We start from the raw sequence: 18,364 nt of genomic DNA on the forward strand, positions 1-18,364 counted from the left end.
TAGATGAGATCAGTATTTAAATCAGTAAACTCTGAGTAAAGCAGATATTGCTGATGGGCCTCATACAATCAGTTGAAGGCCTTAATAGAAAAGACCGAGGTGCCCCAAGAAGAGGGAATTCCGTCAGCAGACTGCCTCCAGCTTGAACTGTAGCCTCAACTCCTCCCTGGGTCTCCAGCCTGCCTGCCCACCCTGCAGATTCTGGACTTGTCAGTTTCCATAATCACACGAGACAATTCCTTACAAAATAAATCCGTCTCATCTATATACACACGCACACACATCCTGTCGGCACTGTGGCTCTGGAGAACCCTGACTAACCCAGGAGGAAATGTTTGAAAGCTGCTCACTGGCTGGTGTCATCAGGAGTGAATGTCCCCCTGCCCCCCAGGCCTGATAAAAAGGTGTCTTGGGCTGAAGAAGGGGAGGGAGCAGCCACTCACAGAGAACCAGGGTAGGACCAGGAGGCCTGAGCCTCCTGTCATCAAGCAGCACTTGGTGTCAGGGGGCCCAGGGCAGGTGGGTCGCCCCCCTCATCTCTTCTGTCCTGAGAATTTACCCTGCCCCCATGGGTCCCTCCCAAATCAAAGGTCAAGGACCTCAATAATGTTATTGAGATGGGGGAAGGGGCTCACTCTCTGACCAGGGTGTAAGTAGCCCACCCAGCGGAGATCTCCTGAGAGCTGGGACACCTCCAGACATAGCAAGGATCATCGTATCCCCGACCCTCGGTCGGGAAGGAAGGGTCCAGTCCCTCCCGCTTCAGCCCACTCTGTCCCAGCCTCACCCCTGTGATTTTCGAGGGCTGCCAGGATGCCTGGCTCCACCTGCCTGCCTTCTCGCGGTGAGTCCCTGCTCCACTTGTGCCCGGGCATCTTCACGTGGCCTTTCTAGATCCTCTCTCCAGACCCCTGAGGACACGAATTCGGCTCAGCAGTCCTGAGTGCTGGGCCGGGCTTCTCACAGGCCCTGGGCTTAAGCCTCCCGGAGCCTGGAGCACCATGAAGAGTGGGAAGGCAGGGCCTCCGCTCACAACACGCACACACTCTTTCCCCTGCAATCTCTGGTTTCAGAGCTGGAGATCGGACCCTGAGTCACACACATGGGAGCGAGACTCGATCTGAGTCCCAGCTCTGCCCCAAGATCTAGCATCCGATCCTCGTTTGCGTCTCTGTGAAGGGGGTAGTAATATCTCTGCTGAAGGGTGTTTGTGAGGTTGCTAAGTGTCTGGTGTGAGGTGGGTGCTCTAGATGAGGCAGGTCCCCAAGGTGGCCCTCCTGACCGGTGCCTGGACGACAGAGCCGGGGGGGGGGGGCGGGGCTCCAGCCAGCTGCCAGGGTCAATGACACTGGCCATTGGTTTAACGACCCTGGTCTGAAAGAGGACAGGATTCTATAAAAGTGCTCTTCACCTACAACTAAAAATAACCTAAAATGGGTCAGATTCGGAGCCTTGGGGCTCCCCACCACCAGGGGGAGTCTCCAACTCTAGCCTCCGGCCCTAAGTTCCTGTGTGACCCTGCGCCGGGGCTGCCGCTTTCCAAGGGCCCCGCCTCTCCTGTTCCCATGGTACCCACACCTTCAGGGATGGAGGTGTTACCCCCCCCCCGGCCCCCACCGCGGGCCCCCCCTCCCAGGGCTCACCGAGTCCATAACTGTGCTCAAGGATTTCCTTCGGATACCAAAGGCCTGACAGCGCGCAGCTCTCCCCTTGCCAGGAGATCAAATAGACCTGAAGTGCAACCAGGAGAATGGGGCTCGATTTGGGGAAGAATTGGATAAGGGAGAAAATCACATCCACAAAAATAACTTGTGTCTTTTGCCAAGATTGTTAAGGACGCAGGAACATATTCAAAATACACTGGTAAATTTAAAAGAAAAAAGAAAAGAAAAACATCAGGAAACCAATTTGAGGCTACAGTATGAATCCAACTACGGAAAAAAAAAGTTATCCTGGGAAATCACCAAATACGAAGGGTGGTGAGTTAGGTAGCAGATCCACAAGCAATCTTTTTCCTCCTTCTACTTTCCCGGATTTCCTTTGCGACCACATACTACTTTTCTGTAATAAAAATTAAATAAATAAAAAGACAACTCGGGTTCCAGAAGGCGCGGGTGAAATCTTTCGGTAAGGCTTGGCTTTTTGTGGAGGGCTGGTTGCATCCCTGGACATACCCCCTCCAGCACACGGCCCTCCGGATTCATAAGGAAGAGATGGACTTTTATTCTTTAATCTTTTTTTTTAAGTGAAAAATGTAATAACACGCCCATAGTAAAAATTCAACAAAGAGTGTAAGTATTCCTGCCACCCTGGGCCCCCAGCCCCATCGCCCCAGGGCCAGCATCTTTATATTCTTGCAACACTTTTCTATGCTTGCACAAGCATAATTTTGCAAGGCCTCATTTTTCAAAAAACCTTGTTGTACAGCTTACTTTTTTTCACTTCACAGTATTTCTGAACATTTCATGGAGCTTTTTGGTATCTACCACATTCTTTTAAAAGCCAGCCTACTATCACACGCCATAGCATCATGCATTGTACCAATCTCCTACTGGTGGATGCTGAGATTGTTTCCAACGTTTGCTATTACAAAGCAGAGTAGATGTACCTGCCAGAGAGGTCCCTAGAAGGGCGACTAGGGTCCAAAGGCTGTGCACACTTTTTGTTTGGGTTAATGATGCCATACTGTCTTCTAAAGAGGTTGCGCCAACTGACATATCTACAGTGTATGGGAATTGGGTCTTCGTATTTCCTCCAGCCCAGAGGGGCAATTCTGGTGTCCCATTTTAAGAAAGTGACATGGATCCTACTTATGAAATAGCTTTTTAACAACAGCCCTTGGTGACTTGCATTTCAAAGTGCTTCTTGACTTTCATCACAGGATTCATTTAAAAAAAGAACTGTCCCTCTGCATTTGTAATATGATTTGAATTTTTTTAAAAAAACTTGTATGCTCCCTTTCCCAGAAAGCTGCCTGGGGGTGTTTCCTGCAATGAACATGAACGTGGGAAGGGCTGGCCCACAGCCTTGGAGGCCCTTGCGCCTTTGCACCCCTGTGACACCGAGCCACACCTGGTGTGTAAAGCAAAGTACACCAGTGATCTCCTTCAGGTGACCGTGTGGCGGGGGCAAACACCCCTCCCTGGCTCTCTGCCCCCAGGGTCAGATTTGCCAAACTCTGGAGCCAGCAACTCTGGGGCTCTGAGCCAAGACATGGGCCAGCACGGGCAGCCTGCTGAGGCCACCCGGCTGCCACTGACGCGTGATGGGGAGGCCACTGCCGCCGCTGGGCCGCCTCCAGCCTCTGAGCTGGCCCCGCGCACACCCCAACCCTCCCTTGGCTGGGCCTGTTACTGCATCCTTTCCTAAGTGCATTTTCTGCCGAGAGCACTAGCTTTCCATGGCGATTATACGTCAACTCCTTCCCAGCTTCGTCTTCTCTTCCCCTTCCTCTTTGCCTCCGTGGCCAGCGGTTCTCCTAACGAATGCGCCAGAACGAAAAGCAAAACCACGCTGTTGGCTCCAGCTTCAATCCCATCGGGATCCTCGGCTCGCTGTCCTCTTGTGGACTTCCTCCTGCGTGGCCGGCCCTGGGTGTCGGGAAGCTCTGCGTTTTGCTGACCACATCCCTGCTCCCCGATGGGCTCCCTGATGGGCTTCCCAAGCTGCGTGAACGTCGCCTTGGAAATGCCGCCCACCCCGACACTGCCCTCCCCCATGGCCTCACCCTCCCTGGGATGGGCCAGCCTCCAGGCTGCGGAAGCATGGTCTTTTTCTGACCCTCCTGCAGAGTATCATCCCTCCTCTTGGCGCTGGCCCCCCTCAGGAGGCACAATTTTGCCCGCTCTTCGCTCAGAGTGTTTTCCCATCACGACTGGCACCTCTCCTATCTCATTAGATCATCACCTCCCGGCACCCTTGAGGATGCAGCATCCGGCCCACACTGCCGTGTAGGACATGGTCTGCTCAGCGGCCACAACAAAATAGCACAGACTCGGGGGCTTCGACAATAGACATTTTCTCACAGCTCTGCAGGCTGGAAGCCCAAGATCAGGGGATCAGGGTGATCGAGTTCTACTGAGGACCTTCTCCCTGGCTCACCGATGGCTGCCTTCTTGCTGCCTCCTACGTGGCTTTTCTTCTTACCTGTACGCAGCAGCGGGGCGGGGCGGCGGGGGGGGGGGCGGAACAGGGAGCAGAGAGCGATTTCTCCCTCTTCCTCTTCTTATAAGGCTACCAACCTTAGAGGATTAGGACCTCATCCTTATGAACTCACTTAACCTTAATTACCTCCTAAAAACCGTATCTCCAAATACAGTCACTGGGGGTTAGGGCTTCAACAGGTGACCTTGGAGGGGAAATAATGCGGTCCATAGCAGTACGTACTAAATACGTGCTGAATCATAACAGAAGCTAATATCTACCTATCAGCTAGTGTGTGTGAGACACTGTGCTAAGCTCTTGGCAAGAATCGCCTCATTCAATCCTCACGATGCCCCATAAGAGCGTCTTATTACTATCTCCATTTTACTGGCAGAGAGATCGAGAACCAGAGATGTTAAAGAAATAATTCATCTTTAAGTTAGTGGCAGATCTGAGATTCTAGCTCATGTCTGCTTGACCCCAGAACCACTATGCATGCGACACACTTTGAGTTAGATGAGACCAGAATTCTGTGCTGGACCCTGAAATTCTTAGGCCAGAGTCTCTGCGCCACTCACCTAAATGCTCCCCTGCTTCTCTCTGGAAGCCTCTTGGGCCCCCTTTGTTGGAAGTGGCACAGATGAAGGAAGAGCTGGGTTCCAGGCACGGGTGCTGGTCCCCTGCCCACAAGAGTTTCAGAATTCGACCAGGTTCCCGGTGGAACAGAGTATGGTTCTTACCCTACCCTCCAGGTTTCTTATTGTGAACTCAAGTAGGGCGTGACGACCACCTGGTCACCGTGTGGCCGAGGGGGACAGGGGCCTCGGCTGCTTGTCGAACCTGTCACCCTGCAAATCCCTTCCCACTGGGAGGTCCTCGTTCTCCTTGCAGCAGAGACCTAGTTGATCTCCCAAATCTGCAATTCCAAGCCTGGTTTGCAATGCAGACTGCAAAGAATGTCGAGGTTCATCTTCTTAAAGCCTGGCTTTGGTTTGCCACTTCCCTACTGAATATCTTCCCACAGCTCCTGGCTGCCCCTAGTACAAAGCCCCAGATCCTGTACTTGTAAAGACTAATCTGGCCACCAGATGAGCCTGCCTCCCTTCTTCTTCCCCGTCCCACCCTTGGGGACTTGGCAGGAGGGCTCCTTGCCCCACCTCTGGAGGGGCCTCTACTCTCACGCCTGCCCATTGTAGTGGCAGCTCTTGGAATGTGTGCACCCCAAATCTTGATCTTGGGATCTCTCGCTCCACCCCTCAGACCACCACATCCCTCCCTTCCTTTGTTCACAAGAAGCCCCTCCTTCCCTTCCTCACCTCCACACTCACAGCCCCCATCACAGGCCACTTTCCACCCTTGACTCCTCCCCCCGCTACCCCCCTCGCCGCCAAAACCTCCAGCCAGGCTCCTCCTTCAGATGGGGTGCAGACCTTCACCAGGGAAACCCCCTCCCAGGCAGCTGAGGCTGCACAAGCCCACAGCTCCCAACCCGCCTGGCGGCCAGGCTCTTGTAGACACGCCCTCTGCCTCACCGAGCCGGCTGCCACACCAGAGCCTGCCTTGTCCCCACTGGCCTTCCTCACCTCCCCAAGCTCCTCAGAGCAGCTCACGCAGAAGCCAGAAGCCATCAAAAGATAAACCCCTCCCTTTTCTCCCACAAACAGTAGACGGGTCTCCCAGGCCACCCTCAAATGCATCTATGTCGACCTCTATCCCCACTGTTCTTCTGGGTTCCCAAATCATCTTGCTGGGACAGGTCCTGAAGCCACCCTGACCTACCTGGATTTTCTCCCTGTCCTCCCTCTCGCCCCACAAGGAAGCTTAAGATTTTTCCATCTTAAAAAAAAATCAACTCTCTCTCTTTCTCATTCTCTCTCAAATAAATAAAATCTTTAAAAAAAGAAGGAGAGGGGGTGCCTGGCTGGCTCAGTTGGTTAAGTAACTGCCTTCGGCTCAGGTCATGATCCTGGAGTCCCAGGATCGAGTCCTGCATCGGGCTCCCTGCTCAGTGGGGAGTCTGCTTCTCCCCCTGCCCCTCCCCCACTTGTGCTCACTCTAAATAAATAATTAAATAAGTAATCTTTTAAAAAAAAAAAGGAAATCTCTCTGGAGGGCCTGGACACCCCCTGGCTAGTCCAGCGGGCAGCCAAGCCTGAGAACCAGGCCCCCACCTGCTTCCTTCTGGGGGGGCATCGCCCTGTCTCTTTGCCTCAACTGATGGTCCTTTTGAATGAACTGTCCTCACTGTGAAAGTGACTGCTTCCCACTCAAACCTTCTTGTCAAGACTCCCTTCTCCCAGCATTCTCGCTGTGGCATGCCACCTTTCTGGAATTCTGACTGCTCCCTGCAGCTCTCGGCTTTCCTCCTTCCCACCCTGTTTCATCCCCTCTCTGATACATGGCCACTACAATCACGTAGGGAGAAAGCAGGAAGCATGGCTTATGAATTAAGGAACAAACGCATGACTTAATCAATTTTTCTAGGAGCTCAGGTGTTTAAAAATTATAAAAGAAGAAAGCCATTTCAAGACATCTTGATTCACAACGGAGAGTTGTACTTTATATTTGCAAACAACACATTTCAAGAGATTTCAAATGTTCATCTTTGATTCGGTAATTCCTCTTAGAAGATTCAGTTTACCGAAGAGTCACAGATGAGGACCAAGATTTACTCACAAAGATGTTCATCTCAGTGTTTGTAGAACAGAAAAAAAGCAAAAGTAACTTCATTTTCAAATACTCAGGAATGATTACGTAATTCATGGTATGTTCCTTTGGCATAATATCTTTTGCAAGAATACAACATGGAGGAGATGCTTCGGATATAATGTCAAGTGGGGAGAAGAAGCACCATCCCACATTGGTTCTGCAGCATGATCTCAGCAAATTTCACAGATAAAAGACCAGAAGAAAATGTGCCTCTGCTTAGTGGGATTACGGGTGTTTTTTTCTTGCCTCTTTATACTTCCAAACGTTTGGCATCTATTCCATTGAAATCCTCCCCTAAAAACAGTACAAAAATGGAATTTGAAAAAGAAACACCTTGCCAAAAGTACAGTCAGCTTTCTCACCTTTTGGGCAGTGTGATTAAAGTATCACATTTAAATACTGGATTTCTTCCTTTCTTCTTCACGGGATGGGGATTTGTGCGGGCGGTGGTGTGGTCCCGGCACTGAAATCTCACAAAGCAGAGCAGGGCTTTGGAGCGCTGAGCTCTCCTGACTCCTCTCGGCTCTGCACGAGTCGCTGCCCTCTTAGAACACCCTGGCTGGCGAGTCCGCAGACCAGCGCTGCCACCCGAGCTGCCCTCTCCCCACCCTCTCTGGGGAGGCCATGCCACGCAGGGAGGCATGGTACCCAGGGCTAAGGGCACAGGCCCCAGGGACCGGCCAAGCAGAACTCCACATCCCAGAACCTCGTCATACAGACCCCTTCGTACTTCTTGGATGGTCAGATGGGGACAGTAGAGACAACTGAGAACAGATGCGGGGACACTGGTCAAGACTCCAAAACCCAGTTGCTCTCCTGGCCCTGCCACTGGCCGTGTGGCCTTGAGAAAGTCACTGGACCTCATGGGACCTGCTTTCATCCCCCCTCAATGGAGGAGGCTGGACTTAACAGACTTCAAGTTCACTTCCATCTCTACAGGCTAACGTTTTGTATCTCACGACATGCAGCCTTACCTCTAAGAATGGACAAGTTCCAGTTACTCTCTGTGGCCACCATGTTAATCTCACTGTGCAGGGAGAGGGTCTCTCCTGAGAAGGTCAGATCTTCTCTATCAGCACCACTGGGCTTAGCAGACCACCCTGCCTGCCCTCTCTGCAGGGCCAGGTTCTGGGCCTTCCAAGGCGACCACCCTGGACTTGCCGCAGGCCTCATGATGTGAGCGGAGGGGCTCCTGGAACTGTGTATCAATCTGTGGGTATGTGTGTGTCTCCATGGACACAAATTGTAGTAAAAATTCAGTTTCACTAAATGTACTAAATGTATCCTGGATTGGATCCTAGAACAGTAAAAGGACATTAGTAGAAACACTGGTGAAATCCGAATAGAGTCTAGAGTTTAGTTAATAGTAGTGTACCAATATTAATCTCTTAGTTTTGACAAATGTACCAGAGTTACATAAGATGTTAACATTAGGGGAAACTGGGTGTAGGGTATATGGGAACACTCCATACTATCTTTGTAACTTTTCTGTAAATCTAAAATGATTCTCCCCCAAAAACTTTATTATACAAATTCAGTTCCAAAGTTTTACAACCCAAAATAATATATTGATTTGGAGGTTTAACTAGCAAATCTATTCAGTTCAACTTTTATTTTTCATCATGGTATAGTGTACACACGGTAGGGTACACAAATCTTGTGTGTACAGCCTATTGAATTTTCACCTATGGATTCGCCCTCCTAACCAGCACCAGATCAAACAACAGAATGTTTCCAGCACCCAGATTTCTTCCAGCTCTCTGTGAACAGCTCTCCTCCACCACAAATAGCCGCTCCTGACTTATACACCATAGATTTATTTTGCCTGTTCTTGAACTTCATATGAACAGAGTCATCAAGTAGGTAGTCTTTTGAATCTGGCTTCTTTCATTCAATATATAATGTCTGGAAAACCATCCATGCTCTTGCATGCAATAGTAGCCCATTTTTTTTTTATTTTTGTGAAATATTCCATTGAGTGAATATTGCCCAATTCAGATATCTATTCTGTTTTCAACTGACATTTGGATTGTTTCCACTTTGGGACTCTTAGGAATGAAGTTGCCATGAACATTCTTATACATGTCTCTGGCAGCTGTATGTATTCATTTCTCTTAGATGCATACTGCAGAGTAGAAGAGTTGGGTCATAGAGTATTTGCATGTTCAGTTTTAGTAGATACTACCAAACAGCTTTCCAAAGTGCTCATACCAGTTACACTTCCTCCAGAAATGCATGAGAGTTCCGGTTGCCTCACATACTTGCCAATACTTGCTGTTGTCAGTCTTTTTAATTGTAATCATTCTAGTGGGTATCTCATGATTTTAATTTGCATTTCTCTGATGACCATGTGTTTAGCACCCTTTATGATATCCTCTTTTGTGAAGTGCCTGTTCAAGCCTTTTGCCCATTTTTATTGGATTGTCTTTTTCTTATTGGTTTGTAGGAACTCTTTATATATTCTGGATACAAGTCCTTTGTCAGATATATGTGTTATAAATATCTTCTCCCCATCTATGGCTTTTCACTCTCTTAGTGGAATTTTTCAATGAATAGATCAGTTCAGCTCTAACCAAATCAACAGTTGCTTTTTTCATTCAGATCCGAAGACTTTGATATTTGTATACATTTAGAAGTAGAAGGAACTTTAGCGATCATCTGTGCCAGCAGTTCTTGATCCTTATGCTCACTAGAATAACCTGAGGAGCTTTTGAAAAAATAAAAAAATACTCATCCCTGGCTGCCATCACCAGAGATTCTGAATCAGCTGGTCAGGGGTGGAGCCCAGGCATCATCATGGTGTAAAAGCTCCCCAGGAAATTCTAACAAGAAGTTAGAATTGAGACCTACTGACTTCTGTGAATGAAGAAAGTCTAAGAAAATAATGTTCTGAGCTTGGCGTGTCCAGATGTCCTATCCTATTCCCAACTCACATCAAGACCCTTAATTGGTTGACTCTCCCAGGGTAGTTAGCAGAGGCCAGCTCCTGATACAATCCCTGGTGGGTCTTTTTCTCTTAAAGCTCTCAGTTTGCCTGGGACAGTCCTGGGTGACGCCCATTGCTTGGTATAATTATTAATACCATCCTCTTTTCACTCTCAAAAGTGTCCTGATTCGGATCATATGCTATCAGGCCACCCTACCTCTAAACTTCTTGACGGTGTGCTGCCCCTGGCCAACGTGCCCTTGTCCTCACTCTCCTGGCTGGGCCTCTGGCCTCTGCATAGCTAACTTTGCAGGGTTTAGAAGACAGCAGGTGGCATCCCCAAGGCTTACTTTCCACCCCTGCAATAACCAGGCCCTACTTCTTTATCCTTCCAGCTGGATTTCATAAAACCCCGCACAGAGAGGTAGCACCCAGATAGGAGGCCAGTGCCGGGAAACACACCCAGAACAAAAGCCACACCTCCAGCTCCCCTCTGTGAAAATTCCATTTAACCACTGCCTGGCCACCTGGAGACACTGCTCAATTGCAAGAACCCAAAACTGTTGTCCTTGATGGCTGCCATCAAACTATTAGATTGATCCAATTGGTAGGAGGGGCTCTGATGGGGGCAGGCGGCAAGTCCACGTTTCCACGGGGACATATGACAAAGGCTCCTGAAGACCCCAGAGGTCAGAGAAGTGTCAGCCCCGTCCGCCCAGGGCTCCCCTCTCAGGTTATCACCCTCATGACAACCGGAGCGTGGCCTCCTCCCTGCTCTTTCTATACAGAAGGACTACATAAGCACAGGACCCTCGCCCCTCTCTCTTCACCTCCACATGGTGGCATCCCTGTCACCGCAAAGACCGGATGCCCCAGAGCAGCTCTGTACCACAGACGCACATCCCCAGCAGCCCGGCCCCTCCTACCCCCTTCATTCTTCTGAATCATCTGATTCATCTGAATTTCATTCCCACCTTTAGCTACATCACCTGTACCAAAATCACTTCTGATGCCTGTAGTGGGTTGAACGGTGGCTCCAAAAGATAAATCCATGTCCTAACCCTCAGAATCGGTGAAGGTGACATTTAGAAAAGAGTCTTTGAAAACAATGAATCATGGAACACGACATCAAAAACTAATGATGTACTGTATGGTGACTAACATAATAAAATAAAATAAAATTTAAGAAAAAAGAAAAGAGTCTTTGCAAATATAATTGAGTGCAGGATTATCCTGGGTTATCTGGGTGTGCCAGAAATCCAATGACAGGTGTCTTGTAAGAGACAGAAGAGAAAACACAGGAGAAGGGGAGAAAGCCACTCACAGAGGCATTAAAGGGAGGTAGGTAGCCATGAGCTGGGGAATGCCTGGGGTCAAAGGCAAGGAGGGGTTCTCTCCTGGGGCCTTCAGAGGGAGTACAGTCCTGCTGATGCTTTGATTTTGGACTTCCAGCCTCTAGAACTGTCAGAGAATAAGTTTCTGTTGTTTTAAGCCACCAAGTTTGTATTGATCTGTTACGGCAGCCGGGGGAAACTGACACAATGACTTAGATTAGCTTAATTTTCCTAGACCTGCCTTACCTCCCTGCAATGCTGTCTCCCGTGCGGTCTCCTCTAGAGCATCATTGAGAACACACGTGCGCGTACACGCACACGCACACGCACACACAGACCCCTCTGCTAATTTATTACAGCTTTGTCTCAGCCTTTCCCCAGGAACATGATGAGCATTTACCAAGAAGAAATGGGCTGGACTCCATCATTTATCAAGACCCGCACAAAGCTGGGGCGGGCAGCAGGCAGGCTGAGCCATGCAGAGCGACAGCTCTCCGCACCTTCCCTGTCGAGGGGCTGTGGGAATCCAGGTTCCTTCAACTTCTGGGCTCAAAACTGAATCCCTTAGAAGGACTGAAGAAACATCAAAGGAGGAAAAGAGGCAGGAGGCGGGTGTCTGCGCACGCTCTCGGTGAAGGGAACCAAGAGCTGGCCTCCAAAGCCCAGAAGGGAAACCGTGGCCCTCTCAGTCGGGAGCCCTTCCTGGAAGGCCACACAACCAGCTCACTGAGACAAAAATTCAGCTGGGAAGGCTTGTTTCAGGGTGAACATGAGGAAGACCACCTCTTCGTAATTATCCGATTCATACAGACACCCAAACTGGGGTGACCCATCTGGGCCGGCGCCCATGCTCTGGAGGTCTGAGTAAGCACAGCTCCCCGTGGCCAACAGAGCGGGCTCCGACCAGGCCTCGGGGCCCAGGGGCCGCCTGTGGAGGTACACTCCCAGGTTGGCTCTCTGCTGCGGGTCAGTCGGGTGGGTGTAGAGCAACCATTTGTCTGAGGCTCCTGAGCCCGCATGGGGGTCGGGAAAACTGATGATGCTCCCGTGGCAGCCGTGGGGAGGCTCCACCAGCTTCTTCACTGGTCGGGCCTCCTTGAAGTCGAGCCCCTCGTTGGTGCTCTCGGCCTGGACCCTGGCTCCGAGGGGGCTTCTGGCATTCAGATACACCACCCTCTGCTCCGCACCCCCTACTTCAGCCACTTGGCACTCCAGGGTGTCCTGGGCCACAAAGTTTCCTCTCTTCCATGTGTGCCCGTGGTCGTGGCTGACGAAGCAGAAGGCAAATGGGGAAGGCCCCCAGAGGGAGCGAAGGTTCCGGTAAGCATAGGCGGGCACCACCAGACTCTGGGTCTTGTTGTGAAGCTGCAGACAGTGCCCCGGACCCACCGCAAAAGTGGCCCATTCCTCATGGGCCGCGCCGATGGCCGGGCCGGTGAGGTCTCTGGCGGGGCTCCAGGACCTCCCGTGGTCCGTGCTGGTGACCTGGCACAGACGTGTCACGTTGACCCTGGTGTGGAGCTGGTGGTGCTCGGAGACCTGCCCGGGGATGGCAATGAAGAAGAGGAAGAGGGTTCCCGTCTTCTCGTCGTACAGGGGGCTCGGGTTCATGGACCGGTGGCCCTCCAGCTGGGCTTGGGCCACCACCTCCTGAGCGTGCCACTGAATGTGAGGGGACAGAAGGAAGGAGAAGAACAACTTTGAAACGGCCAGTGGCAGTGACGGTGCCAGGAGCAGCAATGTGGGGGGAAGGGGGTGTATCTCAGGGAGTAAAAATCAAAGGTCACCGGAAAGAGCTCTCCGTGCAGCACGCATTCCTCTGCACAACGCCTCCCCAGAGCGGTGGGAGCCAGGGCCCCCCTCACTCCCTCCGAGGCAGCGCCCTCTTCATTTGAAGAGCACCATGCATTACAGGGCACCTGCCATGTGCCAGACCCCAGCATACAAAGATGATTCAGACACGAGCCATTCCTAGCTTCTTCCTGGTTCCCTCGACCTACCAGCCCAGTCCAGCTTCCCATTCTTGACAAGTAAAGCCCTGGAGTAACTACAACAGTCTGACCAGTGTGGGGCAGAAGAAGACAATCACCTCCCATTTCTACACATCATAGTCTGTTAATGCAGCCGAGGAGGGGCAGCACCATAACACCAAGGACTCACACTGAGCTTCCACAGTCCGAGTCTGAGTCACACATACTGCGCCTCTGTAGTCCATCCCCATCCATTAATAGCTCTCCACCGACGGACGATTCTAGGGGTAGATACTGTGCCAAGAGCATGACGTCTGCTGTCTCATCTAAAGCTAATCCCTAATGCCTGGAGCACGGGTGTTACTGGCTCCATCTCATGTCTGGAGAATGAGAGGCTTAGATGTGGTAGATAAGTTGCCCAACACCATACCTCTGGTAAGTGATGGAACCAGGACTTGATCCCAAGTCCATCTGCTTCAAACCCCATGCTCTGGATAACTACTGTGCAATAATGACCACAAGGTAATGATAATAATAATATTAAGCCCTTCAGATATGATAAGCCAGCCTTGGATGTAGTTAATCAGAATTAACTACTTGGTCTACATGCTGGAATCTCAAGACACAAGCAAATTACTCCAACCTTCACCCTGCTCCCCAGGTTAATTTTACTAAAAGGATATATTCCACCCCCAGTTATGTGATACTAAACTCCTCCTCCCTTAGGTTTTTAGGGATGTAGGAAGCTTTCCAAACATCAGTCTCCTGACTGACTTGTCCCATCATGCAATAAAGCAGATGTAGCCATGACAACCTGACTTGTTCACGGTGATCCCATGTGAGATCTAGGTGATCGCCTGGGGACACTTCTCTGCCCCATCCCTGATAGGTCTCTGGGTCCCTCTTGGGATTCAGTGTATTTTGTCCCTCTGTTCTCCAGACCTCAGCCATCTAAGGATGGAATGGGCCCTGTACTCCCAGAGGAGCACTTGTAACCTCACCCTACCTTACCTGGACATGGTGGGTGGACGCATCATAGCTTCCTCTGCGCAGGACAATCAGCTCTGCGTGCTCGTCCTTCTTGCTCATCCGCTTTTCCGCGAAGGCCAGCAGTGTCTTCTGCTGAGGCAGGTAGAGCAGAGCGGGGATTCTGTAGGCATGGGCTCCTGACTGGAACACTCTCTCCTTCTGCAGGACAGGGCAGGATGCCATGGGGCTTGGGGGTGGGCACAGGATAAGAAGATGAATCTTGCAGTCACATCCTGAGATGGGGCCACAGCCATCCTCCCAGGCAAGTGCTGCTCACCCCATAGGCAAGCCACCCAATGTTGGGGTGGCCTGTCCTCTTGCTGCATGGGGTTCATCCCCTTTTATTACATTCCAAGAGCCTGTCTACCAATTGTGCACATGCCTCCCAGGGAGTTTGGCAGCAATCTGTCCGTGAGACATCGGAGAGAATGTATTTGGAAAAGAGTATTTTGTGCTATATTCTTATTATAAATTAATAAACTTTCTTACAACAGATTTGTGATCACCTTCAACTGCCTTTTCCAAACCCAACTCATCAATCAAATGCTAAACCTTGGGTAGGAAAGGAGTGCTTGCTGAGTGGTGCTCTGCATCTGTCCAACTGCCAGAAAATGACACATGGGAGGTTTTTTTTTTATAACTGCAGAGCCCTAGAAAGTTGCCTTAGAAAAAAAGGAAAAAAGGTGGGGGGAAAAAAAGCCTTGATTCTCAAGGCTCTGAAGCTAAGGCCCAGCTACACCCACCATGTGGGCTCCACCCCTGGAGCAGAGAGGGGGTGTTGGGGATAGAAGAGAGGGGCTCCTGACAGCTCACGTGGGCTGGAAGGGTCTTCCGGATGTATAAGAAAATAAAAATTAAAAATAAGCATTTGACCAAAAAGGGTAGGGAGAGCTGGAGATGACTTGGGGACTGTGGATGACAGTGGTTTCCATGCTGGGCCAGCTGGTTCCCACTTCAGGGAGTGCTGGCTGCAGAGGAAGACGGACGGGACTGCCATCTGAAAAGCACCAAGGCCATACCCCAGGAAGGGCTGCCTCTGATGATGAGTCTGCCCAGAACATAAAGACCTGGCTCCTGGGCGCCTGGGTGGCTCAGTTGGTTAAGCAACTGCCTTCGGCTCCGTTCATGATCCTGGAGTCCCTGGATCGAGTCCCACATCGGGCTCCCTCCTCTGCAGGGAGTCTGCTTCTCCCTCTGACCCTCCCCCCTCTCATGTGCTCTCTCTCAAATAAATAAATAAAATCTTTAAAAAAAAAAAAAAAAAAAAAAGACCTGGCTCCTTTGTCCTACCTGGGATGCTCTCAAGGGCTGGCCCAGCTCCAGGGCTCCCGTGGGCTCAGCTGAGGCTTCCCAGAGACTCCCTCTGCGAGCTCCTACTGCCCTCCCCTCCCTCCCACTGAGCTGACCCCAGGAGGTGCCCCCATCAACCTCCTGTCCTGGTTCCAGAGCCTGCTTCCTGGGGAGCCCTGCCAGCAACTGGCTGTTGGGGAGGGGAAGTGGAAAGTGGGGTGAGCAGTAAGAAGCACACTCCTCTGTATGCCCTTCCTCCTGCTTGCCTCTTTTCCTACCGTGGCCATGTATCATCTATTTAAAACTTAATTTAACATTTTGGAGAGATTAGTGCAATCTATCAGTATTTTATTCAATCCATAATGAATATTATTGTTAGGCCAATCTGACAAAATACAATCAAGAAGGGCAAATGCTGCACAAGGTAAAAACGTGTGTTTGCCTCGAATTGGATGGAAGGACTAAGTCTTCATGGCAAGATCTAGACCCGATAACTGGAAGTCAAGAACGTGGGAGGTTAGTGGACATAGTGGCAGCGAGGCTGAAACTTTGTTATGAAATGTAATGGGAAAGAATCAAGTATGATTACAAATAAAAATGAAATGGGGGAGAAAGAGGCAGTTTAACAGTGTTCCCTAGAAAACTGATCAACAGTTTATTTAAGCTCTTGGGTATTTATCTAGGAGCCGAGTTGCTGGGTCATATGGTACTTCCATGTTTAACTTTTTGAGGAGCTGCCAGACTGTTTTCTACATCAGCTGCAACATTTTACATTCTCGCCAGCCCTGTAGAAAGGTTCCAATCTCTCCGCGTCAACACTGCGTATTGTGTCTTTTTGATAACAGCCACCCTACGGGGTGTGAAGTGGCATCTCGCTGGCGTTTTGATTTGCATTTCCGGATGACTAACGCTGGTGATGCTCACTGACCATCAGAGTTGGATGTTAGCCTGGAGGCAATGGGAAGGTTTCAAATTTATTTGGGCAAGGGAGTGATCTAACCTGATTTATTTTTTAGGAAGTCCCTCTTTTGGCTCCAGGGAAGGGGAGCGTGGGCAGAAGATGAATCTGTTGCAAGCTCCCAGGTGAGACAAAATAAAAGCCTGGATGAAGCAGAGACAGAATAACTGAAAGAGGAGCCAGGTTCTTAGAAACGGGGAAACAGCAAAATTAATTAAATTTGGAGGGCAAATTAGGGAGGAGCTGGGAATGCCCAGCTTAAAGTATTCTGAATTGATTTCCATAGTGTCTGTCGCTGTTTTCCAGATTCCCTCCTGAGACACTGTTCTCCTTTAGGGTGGGGGCAAATGTAGTCATTCATTTAGCAAATGTTTATTGTGTTCCTACCTTGTGCCCTGAGTTGTTCTAGACACTCGGGATGCTTTGTGAATAAAAGAAAGATCCCTGGACTTCGGGAGTTTGTGAATAAAAGAAAGATCCCTGGATGTGGGGATGGGAAGTTAAGTTTATGGCCAAATACCAAATAGTGCTCACTAGGACCAGGACCTGTCTGAGCACTCGACAGGGATGGCCTTATTTGACCTCACAAATGCCCTGCCCTCTGAAAACCTGGCTGAGAGCCATGTCCCTGTGGAAGAGAGGCTGGCGTGCAGGGGGAGGGGGGCTGTGGACACGTGTAACCCAGTCCCACACTGGCTGCTTGTCTAAGTATTTGTCCCATGTGTATGTTGAGCCAAAGCGGGCACAGGAGGGCAGGTGCAGAGGAAAAGGAACCTCTGTGTGAGCTCGAGGGCTCCTCTCTATTCTCAGCAACTTAGCACCAGCCCAGACTGGCACACCCGTTGACAATAACGTCCCCAAATGTCTTCACAATCATCATAACCAACACTTACATGGCCTTTACGAAGGGCCAGCACTCTTTTAAGCGCTCCACTATATTTCTAAAAGTTTTTTGTAAATTGTATTCATACATTTTAATGTTTACAATACAAATTACAAATATGTATTCATTTAATACCCACAACACCCCCATGAAATAGACACTATTTTTAATCCCATGGTACAGATGAGGAAACTGAGCTCACTAACACTTAAGTGTCAGAGCTGGGACTCAAGACACTTCTAACTCCCTGCCGTACTGCCTCTGGAAGGAGTTCTGGAACATGCCATCTTCCCGCACCTCGTTACATTTCTGGGGGTGCTTTAGCAGATGGTAGCTGACCCGTCTGCACCCAGCCCTGCCTCCCACCATGGCAGCGGCTTGAGACCAACACAGCGGGAAGGGAACTGAATTAGGAGTCAAAAAATCAGATTCCAGTCCTAGGTCCCCTCTTTGTGTATCTTTGGGCAAGAACCTACATCCCTGGTTTCCGTCTCCCCACCTAGCAAGAAGAGAGCTGTAGGGGGTGACCATGCAGGTGCTTCTGTCTCCAATGGGGGCTGACTCCTTGGGGGAGGGGTGGGCAGGGGCCTCAGCACAAGCCCACCTCCAGCGCCAGCATCCAGGTGGTCAGTGGGGTGACAATGTCAGGTTGAACGATGAGAAACCACCATTTTGTAGGTCAAAAATGGTTGAATAGCAGCAGTTTCAGATGGTCCACCTAAGGCGACCAGCAGGTGCCACGGCTTGTGGTCTTGTGGGGCCCAGGCCCAGGCCCAGAGTGAAGCATCTTCCCCAAGGAAGCTCACTTCTCCCCACCCAGCCCAAGAGGCTGGCTGTAGCACTCCCATCTCAGATGTGGGGAAACTGATAAGTGGGTCAGGGAGACAGGAGGTGACTGCCTTGAGTGGGTGGTGGAGGTGGGTAGGTGTGAGCTCAGAGCTGCCAAATTCCAGAACCCACACCCCTAATCACTGGACTCTCCCACCACAGGACCCAGAGGTGAGATCACATCAGAATGGCTTTCTCAGAAAAGGCAAGCAGTCCTGTCTTCTCTTTCTCTCCTGTTAGGAGCACAACCTTATGGGCACCTTGCAAATCCAGAGGCTTCCATGTGCCCACTTC

The 18,364-nt window shown here is 50.4% G+C and overlaps 1 protein-coding gene across 1 annotated transcript; it reads right to left on the minus strand.

Annotated features, from left to right (window-relative positions):
- Positions 1 to 8,455: 8,455 nt before the first annotated feature.
- NEU2 (neuraminidase 2) lies at positions 8,456 to 14,611 on the minus strand. The gene is made up of 2 exons (XM_006751012.2): positions 14,094 to 14,611; positions 8,456 to 12,774 (listed from the first exon to the last, which is right to left on the minus strand). The coding sequence occupies exons 1-2, from the start codon at positions 14,292 to 14,294 to the stop codon at positions 11,836 to 11,838; spliced, it is 1,140 nt and encodes a 379-aa protein (XP_006751075.2). The 5' UTR covers positions 14,295 to 14,611; the 3' UTR covers positions 8,456 to 11,835.
- Positions 14,612 to 18,364: the final 3,753 nt, after the last annotated feature.

The sequence above is a fragment of the Leptonychotes weddellii genome, chromosome 3, assembly GCF_054177405.1.
Source record: "Leptonychotes weddellii isolate Sample4059 chromosome 3, ASM5417740v2, whole genome shotgun sequence".
Lineage (NCBI taxonomy): Eukaryota > Metazoa > Chordata > Mammalia > Carnivora > Phocidae > Leptonychotes > Leptonychotes weddellii.